Raw genomic sequence first — 25,656 nt, forward strand, 5'->3', positions numbered from 1 at the left:
GATTACTGGGTGTCAACAGAACACAAATTAAAGCTCCACTTCAAAAGCATAAATCTTTAATGAGGTAAGTGTTTTCACCATTGACTACACTGCAAAAAGTCAGTGTTCAAAAACAAGAAAAAAAAATGCAAAAATGAGGGGTATTTTATTTGAACTAAGCAAAATCATCTGCCAATAGAACAAGAAAATTTGGCTTGTCAAGACTTTCCAAAACAAGTAAAATTAGCTAACCTCAATGAACCCAAAAATACCTTAAAATAAGTACATTTTCACAAATAACAACTGTAATACTATATGATAACGTATTTTCTATTGTTTCATTGAAAATAAAACAGCTAAGTCCATTTGGCTGTCATCTGTTTTAATATGAGACAATTGTGTCAAAGTCATGATTTTTTTTTTTCATGCTGGAAATTAAAAAAAAAGTAAGTAACTAAGTAAAAAAGTAGTTTTATACTTGTGAGTGTTGATGACACAGCTTTGCAACAGTTGATATTCTAATTTAAAGCATGTTTTACTCAATATAGGTCATCAAATCTCAGCAACAAGCTGTAATATCTTACTGAGATCATTTAGGACCAAAACCCTTAAAACAAGTAAAACACTCTAACATAAAATCTGCTTAGTGAGAAGAATTATCTTAACAGACAGAAAATAAGCAAATATCACCCTTATATGAGATATTTTATCTTACTTAGATTTCAGTTTTTGCAGTGTAATTTCACCTGATCAAACCATTTCTAACTTTCCACACTACAAAAGAAAAGTATGTGCTTTTATGCCTTAAACTTTGACTAATTTCACCTGGTCAAACCTTTTCTAACTTTCCAAACTACAAAATAATACGGGTACGTACTAAAGCCGTCTGCTGATATCGTATCGGACTAGTATCAGTATCGGACAATACTCTGGTATTGTATCAGAAGTGAACAAGTTGTCATTTCTACCTGAGAAGCCAGCAGACTGCAGGTTGTGCTGGTCCAACAGCTGAGATGGTAGGAACAGGGACGGAGCATCCGTTGGTGTAGAAGAGGCGGTGTCCGTCGCCTCCTCCTCCTCCTCTCCGAAGGCTTGCCTCCATTCCTGCGAGAAGTCGCCATCATGCACCGAAATTCCTCCCAGGATCTCCTCCAGCAAGGCAAGGCTGTCTTTCTCCTCCATCGCCGAGTCAGCGTCTCCTGAAAAACTACACAACATCAACAGTGGAAGCCAGTAGACTGAATTGGATATAAATTAAATATTTCGCGTTAATACAAGGTCATTTTGACTTTGTGTTTTTAACAAAAACTGTATGGGTCAGGGTTTGAACAAGGTGTATGGTTTTGGTAGGGCTGGTTAATAAAAACTCTAACCCTTGCATGACATTCTGATATAAGATCATAATTCCACACCCTAAGTCCCATAGTTCCTACAATTTGAGCTGGTAACATGCATGCAACAAATAGCAAGATCAATGTCCGCATTCACTAAAGCACAAAATGTTTTCCTGGGGATTTCATTCCTGAAAAAAAGCATTGTCTACTCTGAAATAATTGTATTAGTGTCTAGAAAAGCACTGTGTAAATCTAATCCAATATCATTTTTAAAGCCTAGCCTTTGTTTGAAAACTTAAAAATAACTAACCACAAACGGAATATGAGCCCAAGTTTGCAGTCTATCTCCTTAAAATCTTTGGAACAAGTAAACTAAACATACTAGACTAAAACATTTATTATGACCAGTGTTCTGAAAAATACTTTTAAAAATTAATTACCGTATTTTTCGGACTATAAGTCGCAGTTTTTTTCATAGTGCGACTTGTACTCAGGAGCGACTTATGTGTGAAATTATTAACACATTACCGTAAAATAGCAAATATCATTTAGCTCATTCACGTAAGAGACTAGACGTATAAGATTTCATGGGATTTAGCGATTAGGAGTGACAGATAGTTTGGTAAACGTATAGCATGTTCTATATGTTATAGTTATTTGAATGACTCTTACCATAATATGTTACGTTAACATATATTCTTTATTTATTTTAAATTGCCTTTCAAATGTCTATTCTTGGTGTTGGGTTTTATCAAATAAATTTCCCCAAAAAATGCAACTTATACTCCAGTGCGACTTATATATGTTTTTTTCCTTCTTTATTATGCATTTTCGGCCGGTGCGACTTATACTCCGAAGCTACTTATACTCTGAAAAATACGGTAATTATAGTTACTCGTTACTTTACTAAAAAAGTAATTGAGTTACTAACGGAATTACTCTTTAATAAATGTAAAGTAGGGAAAGTAATTTATATGTTACATTAAAAAAAGAACTTTAGATACCTGGCATATGAATTTGAGGGCACAGTGTACGGCGTCTGTGCTTTTAAAAGGCGGGGCCTGTTGCCTAGTGAAGTCATCTAGGGTTTCAACAGAGCTGTGTTTTTTAGCTTTCGCAGTTGGCAGCGCACTTTGACGCCAGCTCTTTCGAATCTTTTAATAAAGAGATTGAATCTGCTTCGATGGCTGTCAAGTCTTCTTGTCAACAAACGGGGTATTGTTTGGATGGCAAGTTTGTCACTTCAATCATTGATTTGTTGTTCAATATTCCCATTGTGTAAGCGTGCGTATGTTATCTGCTGTGTCACAGTGAGATGTTGCTGTTGTCATGCCCACCCAAGCTTGTGGCATCGTATTCAAAAATACTTGAGGCTGTAATTGCTGCCAAAGGTGCATCAACAAAGTATTAAGCAAAGGGTCTGTATACTTATGTACAGTATATGCAATTTCTTATTTTTTTATAAGTTTGCAATTTAAAAAAACACTTAACATTGTCATTGTCATGTTGAGGATAAAAATGAATGTATTCCTCTTTGGAATAAGTAATGTAACAAAATGTGAAAAAAGTAAAGCGACGTGAATACTTTCTGGATGCGCTGTTATCAGTCCATCTCCTTAACCTCTTGGCTATCTCATATTTTTGATTACTTGCCCCAGTAAGATAAAAACATTTATTATAGGAGACACGTAATATAACGCTAAATGGCCCACAGTTCCAACAAGGGGATGTAGTATTATTATTTGATCAAACCCAAGCATTAGCTTGAAACACTATTATCTAAACCCCAATTCTATCTGGACACCTTAATGAGAAAACTACACATGACTGTGTAGTTTTCTCATTAACCTAAGATTAACCACAATTAACGCTAAAACCTTTCCCTTCATCCTAACCAACAACTAAAACCAGAGACTCTACTCCTAACTTTATCTTAAACCAAAACGTCAATCCTACTTTAGGTATAAAAGTGTAATTATAAAAGCGATCTTCCTCTAGGCGGGTCATGGGTCAATCACTTTCTGTTTGCAGGTGCATCCGTTTTATTTATGTTTTTATACTTCAACATACCACTTTAAAAGGTATTGGAGCCCAAACAACAATGGTTTGAAGAGTACACACACAGAAACATTACAGTATGGGAAGTAAAGGTGATCACACTAAGTGATCAAAAAGAAGACAAAGAACTGAAGAAGACCAAGACTTGAAGAAAACCAAGACCTGAAGAAGACAAAGACCTGAAGAAGACCTAGACCTGAAGAAGACCAAGACCTGAAGAAGACCAAGACTTGAAAAAGACCAAGACTTGAAGAAGACCATGAGATGAAGAAGACCAAGACCTGAAGAAGACCAAGACCTGAAGAAGACCAAGACCTGAAGAAGACCTAGACCTGAAGAAGACCAAGACCTGAAGAAGACCAAGACTTGAAAAAGACCAAGACTTGAAGAAGACCATGAGATGAAGAAGACCAAGACCTGAAGAAGACCAAGACCTGAAGAAGACCAAGACTTTAAGAAGACCAAGACCTGAAGAAGACCAAGAGCTGAAGAAGACCAAGACTTGAAGAAGAACAAGAAATGAAGAAGACCAAGACTTGAAGAAGACCAAGACTTGAAGAAGACCAAGACCTGAAGAAGACCAAGACCTGAAGAAGACAAAGACCTGAAGAAGACAAAGACTTGAAAAACACCAAGACTTGAAGAAGACCAAGACCTGAAGAAGACCAAGACCTGAAGAAGACCAAGACCTGAAGAAGACCAAGACCTGAATAATACCAAGACTTGAAGAAGACCAAGACTTGAAGAAGACCAAGACCAGAAGAAGACCAAGACTTGAAGAAGACCAAGACTTGAAGAAGACCAAGACCAGAAGAAGACCAAGACCAGAAGAAGACCAAGACCAGAAGAAGACCAAGACTTGAAGAAGACCAAGAGATGCCAACAAAGGTTTGAAGAGTTCACACACAGAAACGTTACAGTATGGGAAGTAAAGGCCAGTTTTAAGTTTGTGTTCACAAAAATTGATCAAAAAGAAGACTTGAAGGAGACCAAGACCTGAAGAAGACCAAGACCTGAAGAAGACCAAGACCTGGAGAAGACCAAGACCTGAAGAAGACCAAGACTTGAAGAAGACAAAGACCTGAAGAAGACCAAGACCTGAAGAAGACCAAGACTTGAAAAACACCAAGACTTGAAGAAGACAAAGACCTGAAGAAGACCAAGACCTGAAGAAGACCAAGTCTTGAAGAAGACCAAGACTTGAAGAAGACCAAGACCTGAAGAAGACCAAGACCAGAAGAAGACCAAGACCAGAAGAAGACCAAGACCTGAAGAAGACCAAGAGATGCCAACAAAGGTTTGAAGAGTTCACACACAGAAACGTTACAGTATGGGAAGGCCAGTTTTAAGTTTGTGTTCACAAAAATTGATCAAAAAGAAGACTTGAAGGAGACCAAGACCTGAAGGAGACCAAGACCTGAAGAAGACCAAGACCTGAAGAAGACCAAGACCTGAAGAAGACCAAGAGCTGAAGAAGACCAAGACCTGAAGAAGACCAAGAGATGAAAAAGACCAAGACTTGAAGAAGACCAAGAGATGAAAAAGACCAAGACTTGCAGAAGACCAAGACTTGCAGAAGACCAAGAGATGAAGAAGACCAAGACTTGAAGAAGACCAAGACCTGAAGAAGACCAAGACCTGAAGAAGACCAAGACCTGAAGAAGACAAAGACCTGAAGAAGACCAAGACCTGAATAATACCAAGACTTGAAAAACACCAAGACTTGAAGAAGACCAAGACCTGAAGAAGACCAAGACCTGAAGAAGACCAAGACCTGAAGAAGACCAAGAGATGAAAAAGACCAAGACTTGAAGAAGACCAAGACTTGCAGAAGACCAAGACTTGCAGAAGACCAAGAGATGAAGAAGACCAAGACTTGAAGAAGACCAAGACCTGAAGAAGACCAAGACCTGAAGAAGACCAAGACCTGAAGAAGACCAAGACTTGAAGAAGACCAAGACTTGAAGAAGACAAAGAGATGAAGAAGACCAAGACTTGAAGAAGACCAAGACCTGAAGAAGACAAAGACCTGAAGAAGACAAAGACCTGAATAATACCAAGACTTGAAAAACACCAAGACTTGAAAAACACCAAGACTTGAAGAAGACCAAGACTTGAAGAAGACCAAGAGATGAAGAAGACCAAGACCTGAAGAAGACCAAGACCTGAAGAAGACCAAGACTTGAAGAAGACCAAGACTTGAAGAAGACCAAGACCAGAAGAAGACCAAGACTTGAAGAAGACCAAAAGATGCCAACAAAGGTTTGAAGAGTTCACACACAGAAACGTTACAGTATGGGAAGTAAAGGCCAGTTTTAAGTTTGTGTTCACAAAAATTGATCAAAAAGAAGACTTGAAGGAGACCAAGACCTGAAGAAGACCAAGACCTGAAGAAGACCAAGAGATGAAAAAGACCAAGACCTGAAGAAGACCAAGACCTGAAGAAGACCAAGACTTGAAGAAGACCAAGACTTGAAGAAGACCAAGAGATGACAACAATGGTTGAAGAGTACACACACAGGAATGTTCCAGTATGGGAAGTAAAGGTCAGTTTGAAGTTTTTGTTCACAAAAAGTGATCAAACTAACACTAACAAAGCTATGGTGACAGGTGATTGTGTTGAAAGCCAACACTTATTAATACATGATCTTTACACATACAAATAATATTACAATAACAAAAATTATATTTTTATCTCTAACACAATGATTTAGTTTTGTAGTTTACCTTCTTTTGTTGAACTGTTGTCATTTCCCAGCGAGACAAGTCTATAAAAAAAAGGGGGAAAAAAGCATTTTATGACACCAAAAAAAAAATCAGCTTTTTATGACTTCTTCAACTTACTCTTCATCTTTGTCTTTGGTCTCACATTTATTCTTCTTTCTCTTCTTCTTTGACTGACGCTCTGCTGGTTCCTGACAATACAGATTTATTTACACCATGTGTGCTAGAGATGCGCGGATAGGCAATTATTTAACCCGCAACCGCATCACAAAAGTCGTCATCCACCCGCCATCCACCCGAACCAACATTTTATCAAAACCAAACCTGCCCGCCACCCGCCCTTGTTATATATCTAATATAGACGATCAAGGCATTAGTGAGGTTAGAAAGCTTTTGCCTGTTAAAGACAGGAGACTGATCCAATGCAGCAGAGACATTCAATGCGTGCCACACATTAATATCTCTTGGCCACACATTAGAGGCTAAGAGATATTAATGCGTGATAATATTATTTATCATTATTATAATATTATTGTCATTTCCATTAAGAAAGTGTTGACTATTGTTGCCAATGCCCTCAGATCAGGAGTGAGTTCCTCACACTTTGTGTGCGCAGTTGCAGCAAGCAGAACGATGCTTTTAAGAAGTTAAAAAAATGTTTTAGAAAGACTAGGCCTATATTTTCGTTAGGTAAAAAAAATGTTCTGAATTTATTTCAATGAATATTAACTTGTTAACGTTATAATGCTCAAATAGGGACGAGGGCGGGGTGCACAGTGAAACAGTGAACAATTTCGCGACAAAGATGAACCTTTATTGATTGATCTGCAAAATATCAGACAATCTCCATTGTCAACGACAGGCAGGAAAATAAAGATGAACACATAGCCTATGTTGTAGGCATAGGCATAGGCTCATACGTTTTTAAGTTGAAATAAAAAATGTGCCTCATAAGCCTTAGGCTGTCAATCACGCGCACAAACTTAAATTATACAATAACATATGTATGTCATACCTATTTAAACAAAAATAAATTAAATAAATAATAAATTACCTGCAACTTAGTGGCCAAGGCAAATAGCTGAAGAAGACCAAGACCTGAAGAAGACAAATAGCTGAAGAAGACCAAGACCTGAATAATACCAAGACTTGAAAAACACCAAGACTTGAAGAAGACCAAGACCTGAAGAAGACCAAGACCTGAAGAAGACCAAGACCTGAAGAAGACCAAGACTTGAAGAAGACCAAGACCAGAAGAAGACCAAGACCAGAAGAAGACCAAGACTTGAAGAATGACCAAGAGATGCCAACAAAGGTTTGAAGAGTCGCAGTTTTTTTCATAGTTTGGCCGGGGGTGCGACTTATACTCAGGAGCGACTTATGTGTGAAATTATTAAAACATTACCGTAAAATATCAAATAATATTATTTATCTCATTCACGTAAGAGACTACACGTATAAGATTTCATGGGATTTAGCGATTAGGAGTGACAGATTGTTTGGTGAACGTATAGCATGTTCTATATGTTATAGTTATTTGAATGACTCTTACCATAATATGTTACGTTAACATACCAGGCACGTTCTCAGTTGGTTATTTATGCCTCATATAACGTACACTTATTCAGCCTGTTGTTCACTATTCTTTATTTATTTTAAATTGCCTTTCAAATGTCTATTCTTGGTGTTGGCTTTTACCAAATACATTTCCCCAAAAAATGCGACTTATACTCCAGTGCGACTTATATATGTTTTTTTCCTTCTTTGTTATGCTCTTTCGGCCGGTGCGACTTATACTCTGAAAAATACGGTATATCTTTTTGTTAGTGTGTACATTTTGGGCAAAAGTGTGAACCGTTAAAATCATTTCTTCTCACAAAATGTTCAGTAATTATATGTACACATAATTATCGGTTGTCTGTATCATTTTAAAATTTCCATTATCGTGCATTTCTAATATTCCGAGCATTGGAAGGTTTTTCTATGTTGTCTAAGTGTGATGAACATCAACACAATATCAAGTTTCTTAGTCCTACACCTCACGCTAATTGCTGCAAAAAGACGTAACACACACATAATATCAGAAGAAAAGGAAACGCCGACTAAGATTTTTGAACGTTCATATTTTACATTTCAGACGGACTCAAAGCAGCGTAGTTGTTGAGAAGAACAGCACTTTTGCAGCACTCCTGTCATATAAAAGATCTCAGACTAGTGTAAGTCCTTCAATACAACAGAGGGATCCTCTCAAATAGAGGATCTTTGACTGGCGTAAACATATTGCTTCTGTTTTCATTCATGATTTTGTTGTGGAACGTTGGTCTGACCTTCAGTGCGGGGAGCTCAGAACGCGGACAGCCCTTGAAGCTCTCGTGAATGGCCGCCATGGTGTGGAAGGTCTTCTCCCAGAAGTGCAACAGTGTGGTCTGCCAGGCGACAAGGACAAGAAGGACACTGACAACAAGTCTGCGGTGCTGCTGTGTACCTGGTAGGAGGTGAGGACGTGGGAGAGAAGGTTGCAGCGACTCGCTCCCAGCAGCTCCACCTTCTGACACACGTCACTCTTCAGCTTGTCAAAGTTGGCCTTGGTGGTGCGCACCTGGGCCTGGACCTGACGCGCGCACACACGCGCGCACACACACACACACACACACACACACACACACACACACACACACACACACACACACACACACAAACACACAGGCGGTTATTGACATTAATGTGTTTAATACTTGATAATATATTGAAATTAATGTTTTTAACACTTACTAATATATTGACATTAATGTTTTTAACACTTACTCATATATTGACATTCATGTTTTTAACACTTAATAATATATTGACATTAATGTTTTTAACACTGAATAATATATTGACATTAATGTTTTTAACACTGAATAATATATTGACATTAATGTTTTTAACACTTAATAATATATTGACATGAATGTTTTTAACACTTAATAATATATTGACATGAATGTTTTTAACACTTAATAATATATTGACATGAATGTTTTTAACACTTAATATATTGACATAATTGTTTTAACACTGAATAATATTTTGACATTAATGTTTTAACACTTAATAATATATTGACATTAATGTTTTTAAGTTTTAATACATTGACATGATTGTTTTAACACTGAATAATATTTTGACATTTATGTGTTTAACACTAAATAATATGTTGACATTAATGTTTTTAACATTTAATCACATATTGTCATTAATGTTTTTAACACTGAATAATATCCATCCATCCATCCATCCATTTTCTACCGCGTATTCCCTTCGGGGTCGCGGGGGGCGCTGGAGCCTATCTCAGCTACTATCGGGCGGAAGGCGGTGTACACCCTGGACAAGTCGCCACCTCATCGCAGGGCCACTGAATAATATATTGACATTAATGTGTTTAACACTTAATAATATATTGACATTAATGTTTTTAACACTTAATAATAATGTTTTTAACACTTAATATATTGACAATGTTTTTAACACTTAAAAATATATTGACATTGTGTTTAACACTTAATAATATATTGACATTAATGTGTTTAACACTTAATAATATATTTACATTGTTTTTAACACTTAATAATATATTGACATTAATGTGTTTAACAATTAATATTATATTGACATTGTTTTTAAAACGTAATAATATATTGACAATGTTTTTAACACTTAATAATATATTGACATTAATGTGTTTAACACTGAATAATATATTGACATTAATGTGTTTAACACTGAATAATATATTGACATTAATGTTTTTAACACTTAATAATATATTGACATTAATGTTTTTAACACTTAATAATATATTGACATTCTTGTTTTTAACACTGAATAATATATTGACATTAATGTGTTTAACACTTAATATATTGACATTAATGTTTTTAACACTTAATAATATATTGTAATTAATGTGTTTAACACTTAATAATATATTGACATTAATGTGTTTAACACTGAATAATATATTGACATTAATGTGTTTAACACTTAATAATATATTGACAATGTGTTTAACACTGAATAATATATTGACATTAATGAGTAAGGATTTTGCTCATGATATTGTTACACAATTGCCTATGCATTTAATTTAGGGCTGCCAACGTTAGCGCATGGGGTTAATAAAAATAAATGATCACATTATCATAAACTGTGCAAATGGACATGAACCACATCCGCGCATTGTTACACGGTCTGTGATCGCTATGAGATGCGGCCAATTTTTCTTCAAAACAGAACTTTAGATAAAACTGAGGTAACTTGTTGGTCTTATCATCGGCGCACATCGAGTTTAAAAAACCTTCTTAAAGCGAAGCAGATACTGCTGGCGCTACATCGACAACAAGCAGAGGACAACAAACTACGCTGGCAAAGTTTACCTGCGTCAGTGTCAACTAAAGTACCACACACATGTAAACCACTTAACATCTGTGAAGACCAGGTCCTGCAAGAAGATAGTTTTCATATCGCCACAGCTACAATTATAGCAAGTACACACCAACTGTACTAAACAAACAAGAGCATCAAGTTGCCATTACCGGCTGAATGTGAATTTATGTTGCTTCCTGGAGAACTTTAGGCATGCGTGAGTAATCACAAAGAACTGGGGTCACATTGTACCAAAAAAGATCTGCAAATCATCTGAAAAAGGTAAACAAGCTTGTTTGTTTAAACCACTGGTTGAATTATAAAAGAGTAAATGCAGGTTTAAATGGTGCACCATGTTAAGTTGTTTATGAGTGTGTTTACGAAATTATCAATCAGTAACTGTACCTTTTTTGCAATATTATTGCAAAGACTTTCAAAATGTGCACTGCATTCTTAATTCTATACTTATTGTCACCAAGTTTTGAGCAAATCAATGACTTGCAGTTCAGTGAAACAATTAAAAAATCGTTCCTGTATGACATTCTGACTACAAAATTGCATTTGTATTAGGATATTTTCTCCAGCAAATGTTATTTAGTAATAACGTGATTAATCATGATTAACCGCACTCTTGATATGACAAAACGTGTGATCTGTGTTTCTTCTTCTTGGACATTTTTCCTAAAAAAATGTATTAAAAGATGACATACACCCTAATTTAATTATGTTTTTTTTTTTTACGTACACTAAAAAATGTGTAGATTTTGCGGGATATTCTGGCAGCCCAGTCGCTAGATTATCACTTAAATTTACCGTGTTTTTACATTGAAGTATTTATTTTAATTTGAACAAAAACATGTTTGTGATGTATGACAATATTTGTTTCATTATTAGACAATATTAAAGTCTACTCTAAATGATATTACCGTGATCTTTTTTCTTGATGTAAAAAAACTTTTGCTTAGTGTGCAATATGGGTGTTAAGATAAGTGTTTTTATCATATACATAGTTGTTTAGTGCAAAATATGTATTATTTATAATTTGTCATGACGTTTTACTTCTTTGTGTCAAAATCTGCACTGCAACCACATATTTTCCAAACTGTGGGATTTAATTATATGTTTAATTATATATTTAATTATACAAGTCTCTCCTGTGTATATTTTTAAGTCCAAATGGAAAAAAGGAATACATTTAGTAAGAAAATATGAAGTACAGTACAGGCCAAAAGTTTGGACACACCTTCTCATTCAATGCGTTTTCTTTATTTTCATGACTATTTACATTGTAGATTGTCACTAAAGGCATCACAACTATGAATGAACACATGTGGAGTTATGTACTTAACAAAAAAAGGTGAAATAACTATATATAACATGTTTTATATTCTAGTTCCTTCAAAATAGCCACCCTTTGCTCTGATTACTTTTTCGCACACATTGCAAAAACTGAAATCTAAGTAAGATTAAATATCTCAAATAAGGGTGATATTTGCTTATTTTTTTCTCACTAAGCAGTATTTTATTTGTTTTAAGGGTTTTGGGCCTAAATGATCTCAGTAAGATATTACAGCTTGTAGCTGAGATTTGATGACCTATATTGAGTAAAACATGCTTGAAACTAGAATATCAACTGTTGCAAAGCTGTGTCATTAACACTCACAAGTATAAAACTACTTTTTTAAAGTAAAAATTTCTTACTTCAAGCATGAAAAAAAAAATCATGATGCCGAGCGCATATCATTATGTCAAGATAATGGCACTAGCATTTACTTAATATAATAATATTTTTCAACATATTGAGCAAAAAGGTCTCTTTTTTCTACCAAGAAAAGTGCACTTGTTATTAGTGAGAATATACTTATTTTAAGGTATTTTTGGGTTAACTGAGGTTAGCTAATTTTACTTGTTTTAGAAAGTCTTGACAAGCCAAATTTTCTTGTTCTATTGGCAGATAATTTTGCTTAGTTCAAATAAAATACCCCTCATTTTTCTATTTTTTTCTTCTTGTTTTTGAACACTGACTTTTTGCAGTGCACTCTTGGCATTCTCTCGATGAGCTTCAAGAGGGAGTCACCTAAAATGGTTTTCACTTCACAGGTGTGCTTGAAGCTCATCGAGAGAATGCCAAGAGTGTGCAAAGCAGTAATCAGAGCAAAGGGTGGCTCTTTTGAAGAAACTAAAACAGTGGTTCTTAACCTTGTTGGAGGTACCGAACCCCAGCAGTTTCATATGCGCATTCACCGAACCCTTCTTTAGTAAAAAATAAAATGTTTTTTTTTTCAAATTCAAGACAAAGTTATATGTTTTTGGTAACACTTTAGTATGGGGAACATATTCTAAGTAACAAAGACTTAATTTAGAGTTATTTGTTAGAGTCAGGGTTAGAGGGTTAGGGTTATAATAAGGCCATGCAGAATAAGGCATTAATAAGTACTTAATAATGACTAGTTAAGAGCCAATATGTTACTAATTTGCATGTTAATAAGCAACTAATTAATGGTGAATATGTTCCCCATTCTAAAGTGTTACCATGTTTTTTTACTGGTGCATAAAATGAACCGTGCATGAACATCACATCTCTCGTTTATGTTTTACTTGGTAAACACTTGAATGCAACATTTTTACTATTGATGTACTTTATAGACATTTGAACGCAACAATCTCGTTAATGTTTTATTTGGTAAACACTTGAATACAACATTCTTACTTTTAATGTACTTAGTAGACATTTGTATGCAACACTATTATTTTACTTGGTAAACACTTGAACACACCATCCTTACTATTGATGTACTTAATAGACATTTGAATGCAACACTCCCACTATTATTTTACTTGGTAAACACTTGAACACAACATTCTTACTATTGATGTACTTAATAGACATTTGAACGCAACAATCTCGTTAATGTTTTACTTGGTAAACACTTGAACGCAACATTCTTACTATTGATCTACTTAGTAGACATTTGAACGCAACAATCTCGTTTATGTTTTACTTGGTAAACACTTGAACACAACATTCTTACTTTTAATGTACTTAGTAGACATTTAAATGCAACACTCCCACTATTATTTTACTTGGTAAACACTTGAACACAACATTCTTACTATTGATGTACTTAGTAGACATTTGAACGCAACACTCCCACTATTATTTTACTTGGTAAACACTTGAACACAACATTCTTACTATTGATGTACTTAGTAGACATTTGAACGCAACACTCCTGTTTATGTTTTACTTGGTAAACATTTGAACACAACATTCTTACTTTTAATGTACTTAGTAGACATTTAAATGCAACACTATTGTTTTCCTTGGTAAACACTTGAACACACCATCCTTACTATTGATGTACTTAGTAGACATTTGAAGGCAACACTCCTGTTTATGTTTTACTTGGTAAACACTTGAACACACCATCCTTACTCTTGATGTACTTAATAGACATTTGAACGCAACAATCGCATTAATGTTTTACTTGGTAAACACTTGAACGCAACATTCTTACTATTGATGTACGTAGTAGACATTTGAACGCAACACTCCTGTTTATGTTTTACTTGGTAAACACTTGAACACACCATCATTACTCTTGATGTACTTAATAGACATTTCAACGCAACACTCCCACTATTATTTTACTTGGTAAACACTTGAACACAACATTCTTACTATTGATGTACTTAGTACACATTTGAACGCAACACTCTCGTTTATGTTTTACTTGGTAAACACTTGAACGCAACATTACTACTATTATTTTACTTGGTAAACACTTGAACACAACATTCTTACTATTGATGTACTCAGTAGACATTTGAACGCAACATTCCTGTTTATGTTTTACTTGGTAAACACTTGAACACAACATTCTTACTATTGATGTACTTAGTAGACATTTGAACACAACACTCCTGTTTATGTTTTACTTGGTGAACACTTGAACACACCATCCTTACTTGGTGTTTTACTTGGTAAACACTTGAACGCAACATTCTTACTATTGATCTACTTAGTAGACATTTGAACGCAACAATCTCGTTTATGTTTTACTTGGTAAACACTTGAACACACCATACTTACTCTTGATGTACTTAATAGACATTTGAACGCAACAATCTCGTTAATGTTTTACTTGGTAAACACTTGAATACAACATTCTTACTTTTAATGTACTTAGTAGACATTTGTATGCAACACTATTATTTTACTTGGTAAACACTTGAACACACCATCCTTACTATTGATGTACTTAATAGACATTTGAATGCAACACTCCCACTATTATTTTACTTGGTAAACACTTGAACACAACATTCTTACTATTGATGTACTTAATAGACATTTGAACGCAACAATCTCGTTAATGTTTTACTTGGTAAACACTTGAACGCAACATTCTTACTATTGATCTACTTAGTAGACATTTGAACGCAACAATCTCGTTTATGTTTTACTTGGTAAACACTTGAACACAACATTCTTACTTTTAATGTACTTAGTAGACATTTAAATGCAACACTCCCACTATTATTTTACTTGGTAAACACTTGAACACAACATTCTTACTATTGATGTACTTAGTAGACATTTGAACGCAACACTCCCACTATTATTTTACTTGGTAAACACTTGAACACAACATTCTTACTATTGATGTACTTAGTAGACATTTGAACGCAACACTCCTGTTTATGTTTTACTTGGTAAACATTTGAACACAACATTCTTACTTTTAATGTACTTAGTAGACATTTAAATGCAACACTATTGTTTTCCTTGGTAAACACTTGAACACACCATCCTTACTATTGATGTACTTAGTAGACATTTGAAGGCAACACTCCTGTTTATGTTTTACTTGGTAAACACTTGAACACACCATCCTTACTCTTGATGTACTTAATAGACATTTGAACGCAACAATCGCATTAATGTTTTACTTGGTAAACACTTGAACGCAACATTCTTACTATTGATGTACGTAGTAGACATTTGAACGCAACACTCCTGTTTATGTTTTACTTGGTAAACACTTGAACACACCATCATTACTCTTGATGTACTTAATAGACATTTCAACGCAACACTCCCACTATTATTTTACTTGGTAAACACTTGAACACAACATTCTTACTATTGATGTACTTAGTACACATTTGAACGCAACACTCTCGTTTATGTTTTACTTGGTAAACACTTGAACGCAACATTACTACTATTATTTTACTTGGTAAACACTTGAACACAACATTCTTACTATTGATGTACTCAGTAGACATTTGAACGCAACATTCCTGTTTATGTTTTACTTGGTAAACACTTGAACACAACATTCTTACTATTGATGTACTTAGTAGACATTTGAACACAACACTCCTGTTTATGTTTTACTTGGTGAACACTTGAACACACCATCCTTACTTGGTGTTTTACTTGGTAAACACTTGAACGCAACATTCTTACTATTGATCTACTTAGTAGACATTTGAACGCAACAATCTCGTTTATGTTTTACTTGGTAAACACTTGAACACACCATACTTACTCTTGATGTACTTAATAGACATTTGAACGCAACAATCTCGTTAATGTTTTACTTGGTAAACACTTGAATACAACATTCTTACTTTTAATGTACTTAGTAGACATTTGTATGCAACACTATTATTTTATTAGGTAAACACTTCAACACACCATCCTTACTATTGATGTACTTAATAGACATTTGAACGCAACACTCCCACTATTATTTTACTTGGTAAACACTTGAACACAACATTCTTACTATTGATGTACTTAATAGACATTTGAACGCAACAATCTCGTTAATGTTTTACTTGGTAAACACTTGAACGCAACATTCTTACTATTGATCTACTTAGTAGACATTTGAACGCAACAATCTCGTTTATGTTTTACTTGGTAAACACTTGAACACAACATTCTTACTTTTAATGTACTTAGTAGACATTTAAATGCAACACTATTGTTTTCCTTGGTAAACACTAGAACACACCATCCTTACTATTGATGTACTTAGTAGACATTTGAACGCAACACTCCCACTATTATTTTACTTGGTAAACACTTGAACACAACATTCTTACTATTGATGTACTTAGTAGACATTTGAAGGCAACACTCCTGTTTATGTTTTACTTGGTAAACACTTGAACAAACCATCCTTACTCTTGATGTACTTAATAGACATTTGAACGCAACAATCTCATTAATGTTTTACTTGGTAAACACTTGAACGCAACATTCTTACTATTGATGTACGTAGTAGACATTTGAACGCAACACTCCTGTTTATGTTTTACTTGGTAAACACTTGAACACACCATCCTTACTCTTGATGTACTTAATAGACATTTCAACGCAACACTCCCACTATTATTTTACTTGGTAAACACTTGAACACAACATTCTTACTATTGATGTACTTAGTACACATTTGAACGCAACACTCTCGTTTATGTTTTACTTGGTAAACACTTGAACGCAACATTCCTACTATTGATCTACTTAGTAGACATTTGAACGCAACACTCTCGTTTATGTTTTACTTGGTAAACATTTGAACACAACGTTCTTATTTTTAATGTATTTAGTAAACATTTAAATGCAACACTATTATTTTCCTTGGTAAACACTTGAACACACCATCCTTACTATTGATGTACTTAGTAGACATTTGAACGCAACACTCCCACTATTATTTTACTTGGTAAACACTTGAACACAACATTCTTACTATTGATGTACTTAGTAGACATTTGAAGGCAACACTCCTGTTTATGTTTTACTTGGTAAACCATTGAACACACCATCCTTACTCTTGATGTACTTAATAGACATTTGAACGCAACAATCTCGTTAATGTTTTACTTGGTAAACACTTGAACGCAACATTCTTACTATTGATGTACTTAGTAGACATTTGAACGCAACACTCCTGTTTGTTTTACTTGGTAAACACTTGAACGCAACATTCTTACTATTGATCTACTTAATAGACATTTGAACGCAACACTCCCACTATTATTTTACTTGGTAAACACTTGAACACACCATCCTTACTCTTGATGTACTTAGTAGACATTTGAACGCAACACTCTCGTTTATGTTTTACTTGGTAAACACTTGAACGCAACATTCTTACTATTGATCTACTTAGTAGACATTTGAACGCAACACTCTCGTTTATGTTTTACTCGGTAAACATTTGAACACAACATTCTTACTTTTAATGTACTTAGTAGACACTTAAATGCAACACTATTATTTTCCTTGGTAAACACTTGAACACACCATCCTTACTATTGATGTACTTAGTAGACATTTGAACGCAACACTCTCGTTTATGTTTTACTTGGTAAACACTTGAACGCAACATTTTTACTTTTGATGTACTTAATAGACATTTGAATGCAACACTCCCACTATTATTTTACTTGGTAAACACTTGAACACAACATTCTTACTATTGATGTACTTAGTAGACATTTGAACGCAACACTCCCACTATTATTTTACTTGGTAAACACTTGAACACACCATCCTTACTCTTGATGTACTTAGTAGACATTTGAACGCAACACTCTCGTTTATGTTTTACTTGGTAAACACTTGAACGCAACATTCTTACTATTGATCTACTTAGTAGACATTTGAACGCAACACTCTCGTTTATGTTTTACTCGGTAAACATTTGAACACACTTAATAATAATAATAATAATAATAATAATAATAATAATAATAATTGTACTTAATAGACATTTGAACGCAACACTCCCACTATTATTTTACTTAGTAAACACTTGAACACAACATTCTTACTATTGATGTACTTAGTAGACATTTGAACGCAACACTCTCGTTTATGTTTTACTCGGTAAACACTTGAACGCAACATTTTTACTATTGATGTACTTAATAGACATTTGAACGCAACACTCCCACTATTATTTTACTTGGTAAACACTTGAACACAACATTCTTACTATTGATGTACTTAGTAGACATTTGAACGCAACACTCTCGTTTATGTTTTACTTGGTAAACACTTGAACGCAACATTTTTACTATTGATGTACTTAATAGACATTTGAACGCAACAATCTCGTTAATGTTTTAATGTTCAAAGAACAAAACCAACACAGTGCATAAACTCACAACAAATTACACACCTGCAAACCAGTCAGCTGTTGCCGTATCCGTAATACGCAGATAAGGAGAAGTTTGTATTTACACGATGTGTTTTGACCTCGGCCGAACCCCTGAGGCCGACTCCCCGAACCCTTAGGGTTCGATCGAACCCAGGTTAAGAACCAGTGAACTAGAATATAAAACATGTTTCCAGTTATTTCACATTTTTTTGTTAAGTACATAACTCCACATGTGTTCATTCATAGTTGTGATGCCTTCAGTGACAATCTACAATGTAAATAGTCATGAAAATAAAGAAAACGCATTGAATGAGGAGAAGGTGTGCCCAACTTTTGGCCTGTACTTTATGAGTATTCTTTCCAGGCCAGGTGGAGTTTGACACCTGTGTTCTACAGGAACCTCTCTCACTCCCACTGACCTTACGGAACTTCTCCATCTGCTTGTGCGTGTCCGGGTCCAGCTCCTGGGAGACGTCCTTCATCCACAGGAGCGCGCCGCGGTACTCGGTCCTGGTCTGCTCCATGCGGTTGACCGTCAGCCAGGTGTCGGAGATGGCTCTGAAGCGGAAGGTCTCCACTTCTTGGTACAGGCGGCACAGAGGCTTCCTCAGGACCAGCCTGTGCGGCGCAGTGACAACATGAGAAGACGACCTTTTCTTCTTCTTCTTCTGCAGCTGCTGACCACCACTGGCTCACCTCTGCTGCGAGGAGAAGCAGAGAGCTTTGCCTGTGGCCTGCATGATCTTCCCGGCCCTGCTTCTGTCCTGGGAACCCTGGGACCGCAGGAACCGGCCCAGCTCGCTCTCCTCCTGGGAAAGAACTGCAGAGCGCTTCAGTCGTCAGATTGAACGGTCTGGATAGAGGTCAGTCGGAGATGGTTCTTACAGCAGAGCCTCCTCTGGTACTGCTCGATGACTTTTAGCAGCTCCATGCAAGTCCTCTGAATGGAGTGGAACACCTGAAGAACCGCACAGAAAACGTTCCAATTTAAAGTTGGAATGTGTGTGCGTCACATTCAGAAAGACCTAGAACAGGCCTGTCCACAGTGCGGCCCGCAGTTACCTTAAACTCAGGACTAGAGATGTCCGATAATATCGGACTGCCGATATTATCGTCCGATAAATGCTTTAAAATGTAATATCGGAAATTATCAGTATCTGTTTCAAAAAGGAAAATGTATGACTTTTTAAAACGACGCTGTACATAGGGAGAAGTACAGAGCGCCAATAAACCTTAAAGGCACTGCCTTTGCGTGCCTGACCAATCACATAATATCTACGGCTTGTCACACACACACACAAGTGAATGCAATGCATACTTGGTCAACAGCCATACAGGTCACACTGAAGGTGGACGTATAAACAACTTTAACACTGTTACAAATATGCGCCACACTGTGAACCCACACCAAACAAGAATGACAAACACATTTCGGGAGAACATCCGCACCGTAACACAACATAAACACAACAGAACAAATACCCAGAACCCCTTGCAGCACTAACTCTTCCGGGACGCTACAATATACACCCCCCTGCTACACCTACCCACCACCTCAACCTCCTCATGCTCTCTCAGGGAGAGCATGTCCCAAATTCCAAGCTGCTGTTTTGAGGCGTGATAAAAATTGTGACTTCAATAATAAATATGGCAGTGCCATGTTGGCATTTTTTTCCATAGCTTGAGTTGATTTATTTTGGAAAACCTTGTTACATTGTTTAATGCATCCAGCGGGGCATCACAACAAAATTAGGCATAATAATTTCTTAATTCCACGACTGTATATATCGGTATCGGTTGATATCGGAATCGGTAATTAAGAGTTGGACAATATCTGAATATCGGCAAAAAAGCCATTATCGGACATCTCTACTCGGGACGATAAGACGCTACTTTTTTCCTGCAACTAATAAAATGATGCAGCTCATTTATAGATTTTTCTGCGCCCAATTGGTTTTAAAAAAGCCATTGGGCCATCTTTTGGACGAGTTGACTCATGGCACGTGCTGCAGTGCCCTTCTTTTTAAAGCTTTCCACCGTCTCCTAGACGCCCATAGCGTTTTTACTCGAATGGATTCTTAATTCATCACTCCAAGCAACGCTTGTAAGTTTTCATGCACATTTGTATGTGTTATCATAATGTAATCATTGTCAGCATTAGCATTAGCTAATATGCTAACACTTTTACAAGTGTCATATTATCTTGCGTTTTGTTTCACAATATTATGCAAAACCAACTTTTCTTACCTTCTGGTACCTGCTGATGTGTATTTGAGAGCTGCATAAGTCCTGAAAAATTGCGCAAGTCCGCCACTGTAGTCCGTGACGAGGCCGTAGTCGATAAGATTCTTCTTTTTCACTATAAAAATAATGCGGTTGTAAGTTAATAATACAAACGTATTATTAACTTACAACCGCATTATTTTTGTATTGTTTCAATTTCACAAAGTCCTCAGTGAATTCACCAAAACGTCATCATCGGAGAGCTAGTTTGCGCAGGTTATGCGTCCATGACGATGACTTCTGTTTTGTTTGATCAGCCGTTTTACTGCTGTGTTACATACACTGTTAGGAAACAATTAAGGTATCTAAATAAACATTTACAAAATATTTCTGTTTAAATAACTCATTTCACAACATATTTATCTGCAGCTTATAATCCGGTGCGGCTAGTATATATATATATTTTTTATCTACAAATTTAGTGGGTGCGGCTTATATACCAGTGCGCTCTATAGTCGAAAATACATTATTTGATTGTGTAAATAAGGCCCGCGAAACATTTTACAAATACTATTACAAGAACAAAAAAATACGTAAAATGTGGAAAAAAAAGAGAAAACTGGTCAAATGAAACAAGAAAATGTTGCAATTTCGACAAAAATAACACAAGGCTGTTTTTCTTTAACTTTAAAACTGTCATTGCTCACAACATAATAACTTATAATCGACAGATAGATCTGAAGTTGATATGGAGTTTCAAGCATTGAAAGTAAAAATAATATATAATATATTAATTAATTAATTAATTAATATATCACTTATTTTTTCTACACTTTTTTGAATGATGGCCTTTTGGATCCCCGAGACCTATATAGTCTGATTTATTTAAACTGTCATTGTTTAAAAAAATAATGAATCAAAAGCCATGTTGTCATGAATTATTCTCCTATTAAAGGCTCCAATTACTTCACATCAAATATTCCATTTTGAACAAGATGTCTCTGCCAAAAATACTAACTTTGCGTAACTTAATTATAGAAGTAAAGAAGAGGAGGCAGCAGTTGACACATTCTCATACTTTCTGCAACATCCAGGAAGACATGATGTCAGCCAGCTTGAAAAATGTAATATAACTATAATCTACGTGAAGGAGCCCAGAAATATTTGATCTACATGTTGGCAATATTTCAGGGTTCCTCAGGAGGAAACCTTACAATGTAATAAATACATAAACTGCTATAAAATGTTATAAAATAAAGTACAAAACCCAAAACCAGTGAAGTTGGCACATTGTGTAAATGGTAAATAAAAGCAGAATACAATGATTTGCAAATCTTTTTCAATTTATATTCAATTGAATAGACTGCAAAGACAAGATATTTAATGTTTGAACAGGAGAACTTTGTTCTTTTTTGCAAATATTAGCTCATTTGGAATTTGATGCCTGCAACATGTTTCAAAAAAGCTAGCACAAGTGGCAAAAAAGACTGAGAAAGTTGAAAAATGCTTATCAAACCCTTATTTGGAACATACCACAGGTGAACAGGCTAATTGGGAACAGGTGGGTGCCTTGGTTGGGTATAAAAGCAGCTTCCATGAAATGCTCAGTCATTCACAAACAAGGATGGGGCGAGGGTCACCACTTTGTGAACAAATGCGTGAGCAAATTGTCCAACAGTTTTAGAACAACATTTCTCAACCAGCTATTGCAAGGAATTTAGGGATTTCACCATCTACGGTCTGTAATATCATCAAAAGGTTCAGAGAATCTGGAGAAATCACTGCACGTAAGCGATGATATTACGGACCTTTGATCCCTCAAGCGGTACTGCATCAAAAAGTGACATCAGTGTGTAAAGGATATCACCACATGGGCTCAGGAACACTTCAGAAAACCACTGTCAGAAACTACAGTTGGTCGCTACATCTGTAAGTGCAAGTTAAAACTACTATGCAAAGCGAAAGCCATTTATCAACAACACCCAGAAACACTGCTGGCTTCACTGGGCCCGAGCTCATCTAAGATTAACTGATACAAAGTGGAAAAGTGTTCTGTGGTTAGGGTTAAGGGGTTAATCCACATTTCAAATTGTTTTTGGAAACTGTGGACTTCGTGGCCTCCGGAACAAAGACAAAAATAACCATCCGGATTGTTGTAGGCGCAAAGTTGAAAAGCCAGCATCTGTGATTGTATGGGGATGTATTAGTGCCCAAAGCATGGGTAACTTACACATCTGTGAAGGCACCATTAATGCTGAATACAGGTTTTGGAGCTACATATGTTGCCATCCAAGCAACGTTATCATGGACGCCCCTGCTTATTTCAGCAAGACAATGCCAAGCCACGTGCTACAACAGCGTGGCTTTATAGTAAAATAGTGCGGGTACTAGACTGGCCTGCCTGTATTCCAGACCTGTCTCCCATTGAAAATGTGTGGCGCATTATGAAGCCTAAAATACCACAACGGAGACCCCCGGACTGTTGAACAACTTAAGCTGTACATCAAGCAAGAATGGGAAAGAATTCCACCTGAAAAGTTCAAAAAATTGGTCTCCTCAGTTCCCAAACGTTTACTGAGTGTTGTTAAAAGGAAAGGCCATGTAACACAGTGGTAAAAATGCCCCTGTGCCAACTTTTTTGCAATGTGTTGCAGCCATTAAATTCTAAGTTAATGATTATTTGCAAAAAAAAATTAAGTTTCTCAGTTGGAACATTAAATATCTTGTCTTATCTTAAGTTGAAAAGGATTTGCAAATCATTGTATTCTGTTTTTATTTACGAATTACTTAACGTGCGTACTTCACTGGTTTTGGGTTTTGTAGATGGCGAGTTATGGTGAAGTAAAGAAAACCCATATTTTTATCATTTTTCCCAGGAGATTTTCTATATTTTGAAATGCAAATATGGATGTTCCTTAGACACACGTAATGAAGGTGTTTGTTTTTTGCTACTAAATTAGTGCCCACGGGTGTAAAAAAAAGATTTTCGAATGAATTGCGATTCTTATTTGTAACAAATTTTAATGAATTCAAAAAAATCGAAAATATGTTTTATTATTATAGTTTGCAAATACAAATGCAAAAAAATCAGTGACATATAATTGTAAAAAAAATATTTTTTTTTTGTAACAAATCAAATCATATGATCATGTCTGCTGTACAGATTTACTTTAGAAAAGAGACGTCTCTTGTTGCATTATTCAACAAAACCAGTTTTATTTTAAGTCATATAGAAATTGATCAGAGCTGTTTATCTAATTTATGGAGGAATGCAGTAATCATAAAACTGGCACCCAACGTTATTAAAAAAGTATTGATTTTGAATCGAAAATCATTTGAATTGAGAATCGATTCAGAACTGAATCGTTACGCACAAGAATCGAGTCAATTGACGGCCAAAGATTGACAGACCTGTTAGCGCCGTACAAAACATTATGTCGCTACTTTTTTGACGTTTTCTAATCAATGGTATTGCAAAACAACTAAAAGCTTTGTCCAGCTGATGTTTGAATAACTTAAGTTAAAGTTAAAGTACCAATGATTGTCACACACACACTAGGTGTGGCGAAATTATTATCTGCATTTGACACATCCCCCTTGATCACCCCCTGGGAGGTGAGGGGAGCAGTGAGCAGCAGCAGTGGCCGCGCCCAGGAATCATTTTTGGTGATTTAACCCCCAATTCCAACCCAGGCAGGGAGGTAATGGGTCCCATTTTTATAGTCTTTAGTATATTTTACTGCAAATATCAGCTCCAAATATGGGTTATTGGCCTCCTTGACTACTAATAATGGGTAAATGAAAAAACATATGGGTTGATCTCTAACTTAAAAGCAGACATTAGCCACACCTATAAGACACAAGAGCTCCTCTGAGTGCTGGCTAATGAGACGTAGTGAATAATAAATATGACGCAGCTTAAAAGCAAAGCCTACCTGCAGTTTGCCATCCAAGTCAGCGTCCGACGCCACCACGCACTCATCCTCCTTCTTCCCAGTCACCCTGATGAGCGTCTGCTTGGTCTTCCAGTACCTCTGCTGGAACTTGCTCACCACGGACGAGTCCCGGTCCAGGATGAGGCGGTCCAGCGGGTCTCGGGAGTAGCCGCTAGGGACACACAACTATTAGTTTTATCATCACGTCACATTTCAAGTTGTTGCTGCATCTTATGTGTGGACTCACAAGTTTCCTCCCTCCATCTTCGAGATGACCTGTAAGAAGAGTCAGACTTTGTACAGTTTTTCTTTGCATACTTCTGTATTACGTCTTAGATTACGCATTGTGAGAGATATGTGGAGGTCCATAAAAGTCTTTATTACGAAAGCTTTTTGGACACTGAATTTTTGTAACTGAAGTTTTTTGTGTTTGTATTTTGTGAACTGAATTTTTTATTTTTTTTACATCAAATTAAGCTGATAATTTCATTGAATACAAATTTGTGAGCAAAATGTGTGTTTAAAAATTCAGATTGTTTAAAATAGTGTTTTAAATTTAGTGTAAAAAAACCTCAACACTCTCTTCCGGTACTTTAAGAGAAAGCACCTCATTGGCTGCTTCTGCGACACCATCGATTGCTTCAGTCTTAATTTACCGAAAATTAGCCTTGAGTTTTGAAGCAATGCAACATGCAACACACACACACAGACACGCTCACACATTTGTCATCAATGAAATTTTCATAACATTTTGATGTAAAAAAAATGTATTTATTTAATTATTAATAATTTAATAATTGTATTATTTAA

The 25,656-nt window shown here is 35.7% G+C and overlaps 1 protein-coding gene across 8 annotated transcripts in view; it reads right to left on the reverse strand.

Annotated features, from left to right (window-relative positions):
* Positions 1 to 25,656, reverse strand: part of ica1 (islet cell autoantigen 1) — a 46,141-nt gene that overhangs the window by 4,303 nt on the left and 16,182 nt on the right. For 3 of the 8 annotated variants that reach the window (XM_062062687.1, XM_062062685.1, XM_062062686.1), the window contains 10 exons: positions 25,094 to 25,122; positions 24,847 to 25,018; positions 19,574 to 19,646; positions 19,385 to 19,508; positions 19,108 to 19,306; positions 8,581 to 8,706; positions 8,423 to 8,521; positions 6,216 to 6,286; positions 6,099 to 6,139; positions 948 to 1,178 (listed from right to left, as the gene is read on the reverse strand). In XM_062062687.1, coding sequence (XP_061918671.1) covers positions 948 to 1,178; positions 6,099 to 6,139; positions 6,216 to 6,286; positions 8,423 to 8,521; positions 8,581 to 8,706; positions 19,108 to 19,306; positions 19,385 to 19,508; positions 19,574 to 19,646; positions 24,847 to 25,018; positions 25,094 to 25,110 — 1,153 coding nt within the window. In that variant the 5' untranslated portion in view covers positions 25,111 to 25,122. Of the gene's footprint in view, positions 1 to 947; positions 1,187 to 6,098; positions 6,140 to 6,215; positions 6,287 to 7,149; positions 7,194 to 8,422; positions 8,522 to 8,580; positions 8,707 to 19,107; positions 19,307 to 19,384; positions 19,509 to 19,573; positions 19,647 to 24,846; positions 25,019 to 25,093; positions 25,123 to 25,656 lie in introns of those variants that run through there. The other 5 variants (XM_062062688.1, XM_062062692.1, XM_062062691.1 and 2 more) reach the window with 5 other exon arrangements.

The sequence above is a fragment of the Entelurus aequoreus genome, linkage group LG11 (genome assembly GCF_033978785.1).
Source record: "Entelurus aequoreus isolate RoL-2023_Sb linkage group LG11, RoL_Eaeq_v1.1, whole genome shotgun sequence".
In the NCBI taxonomy this organism is placed as follows: Eukaryota; Metazoa; Chordata; class Actinopteri; order Syngnathiformes; family Syngnathidae; genus Entelurus; species Entelurus aequoreus.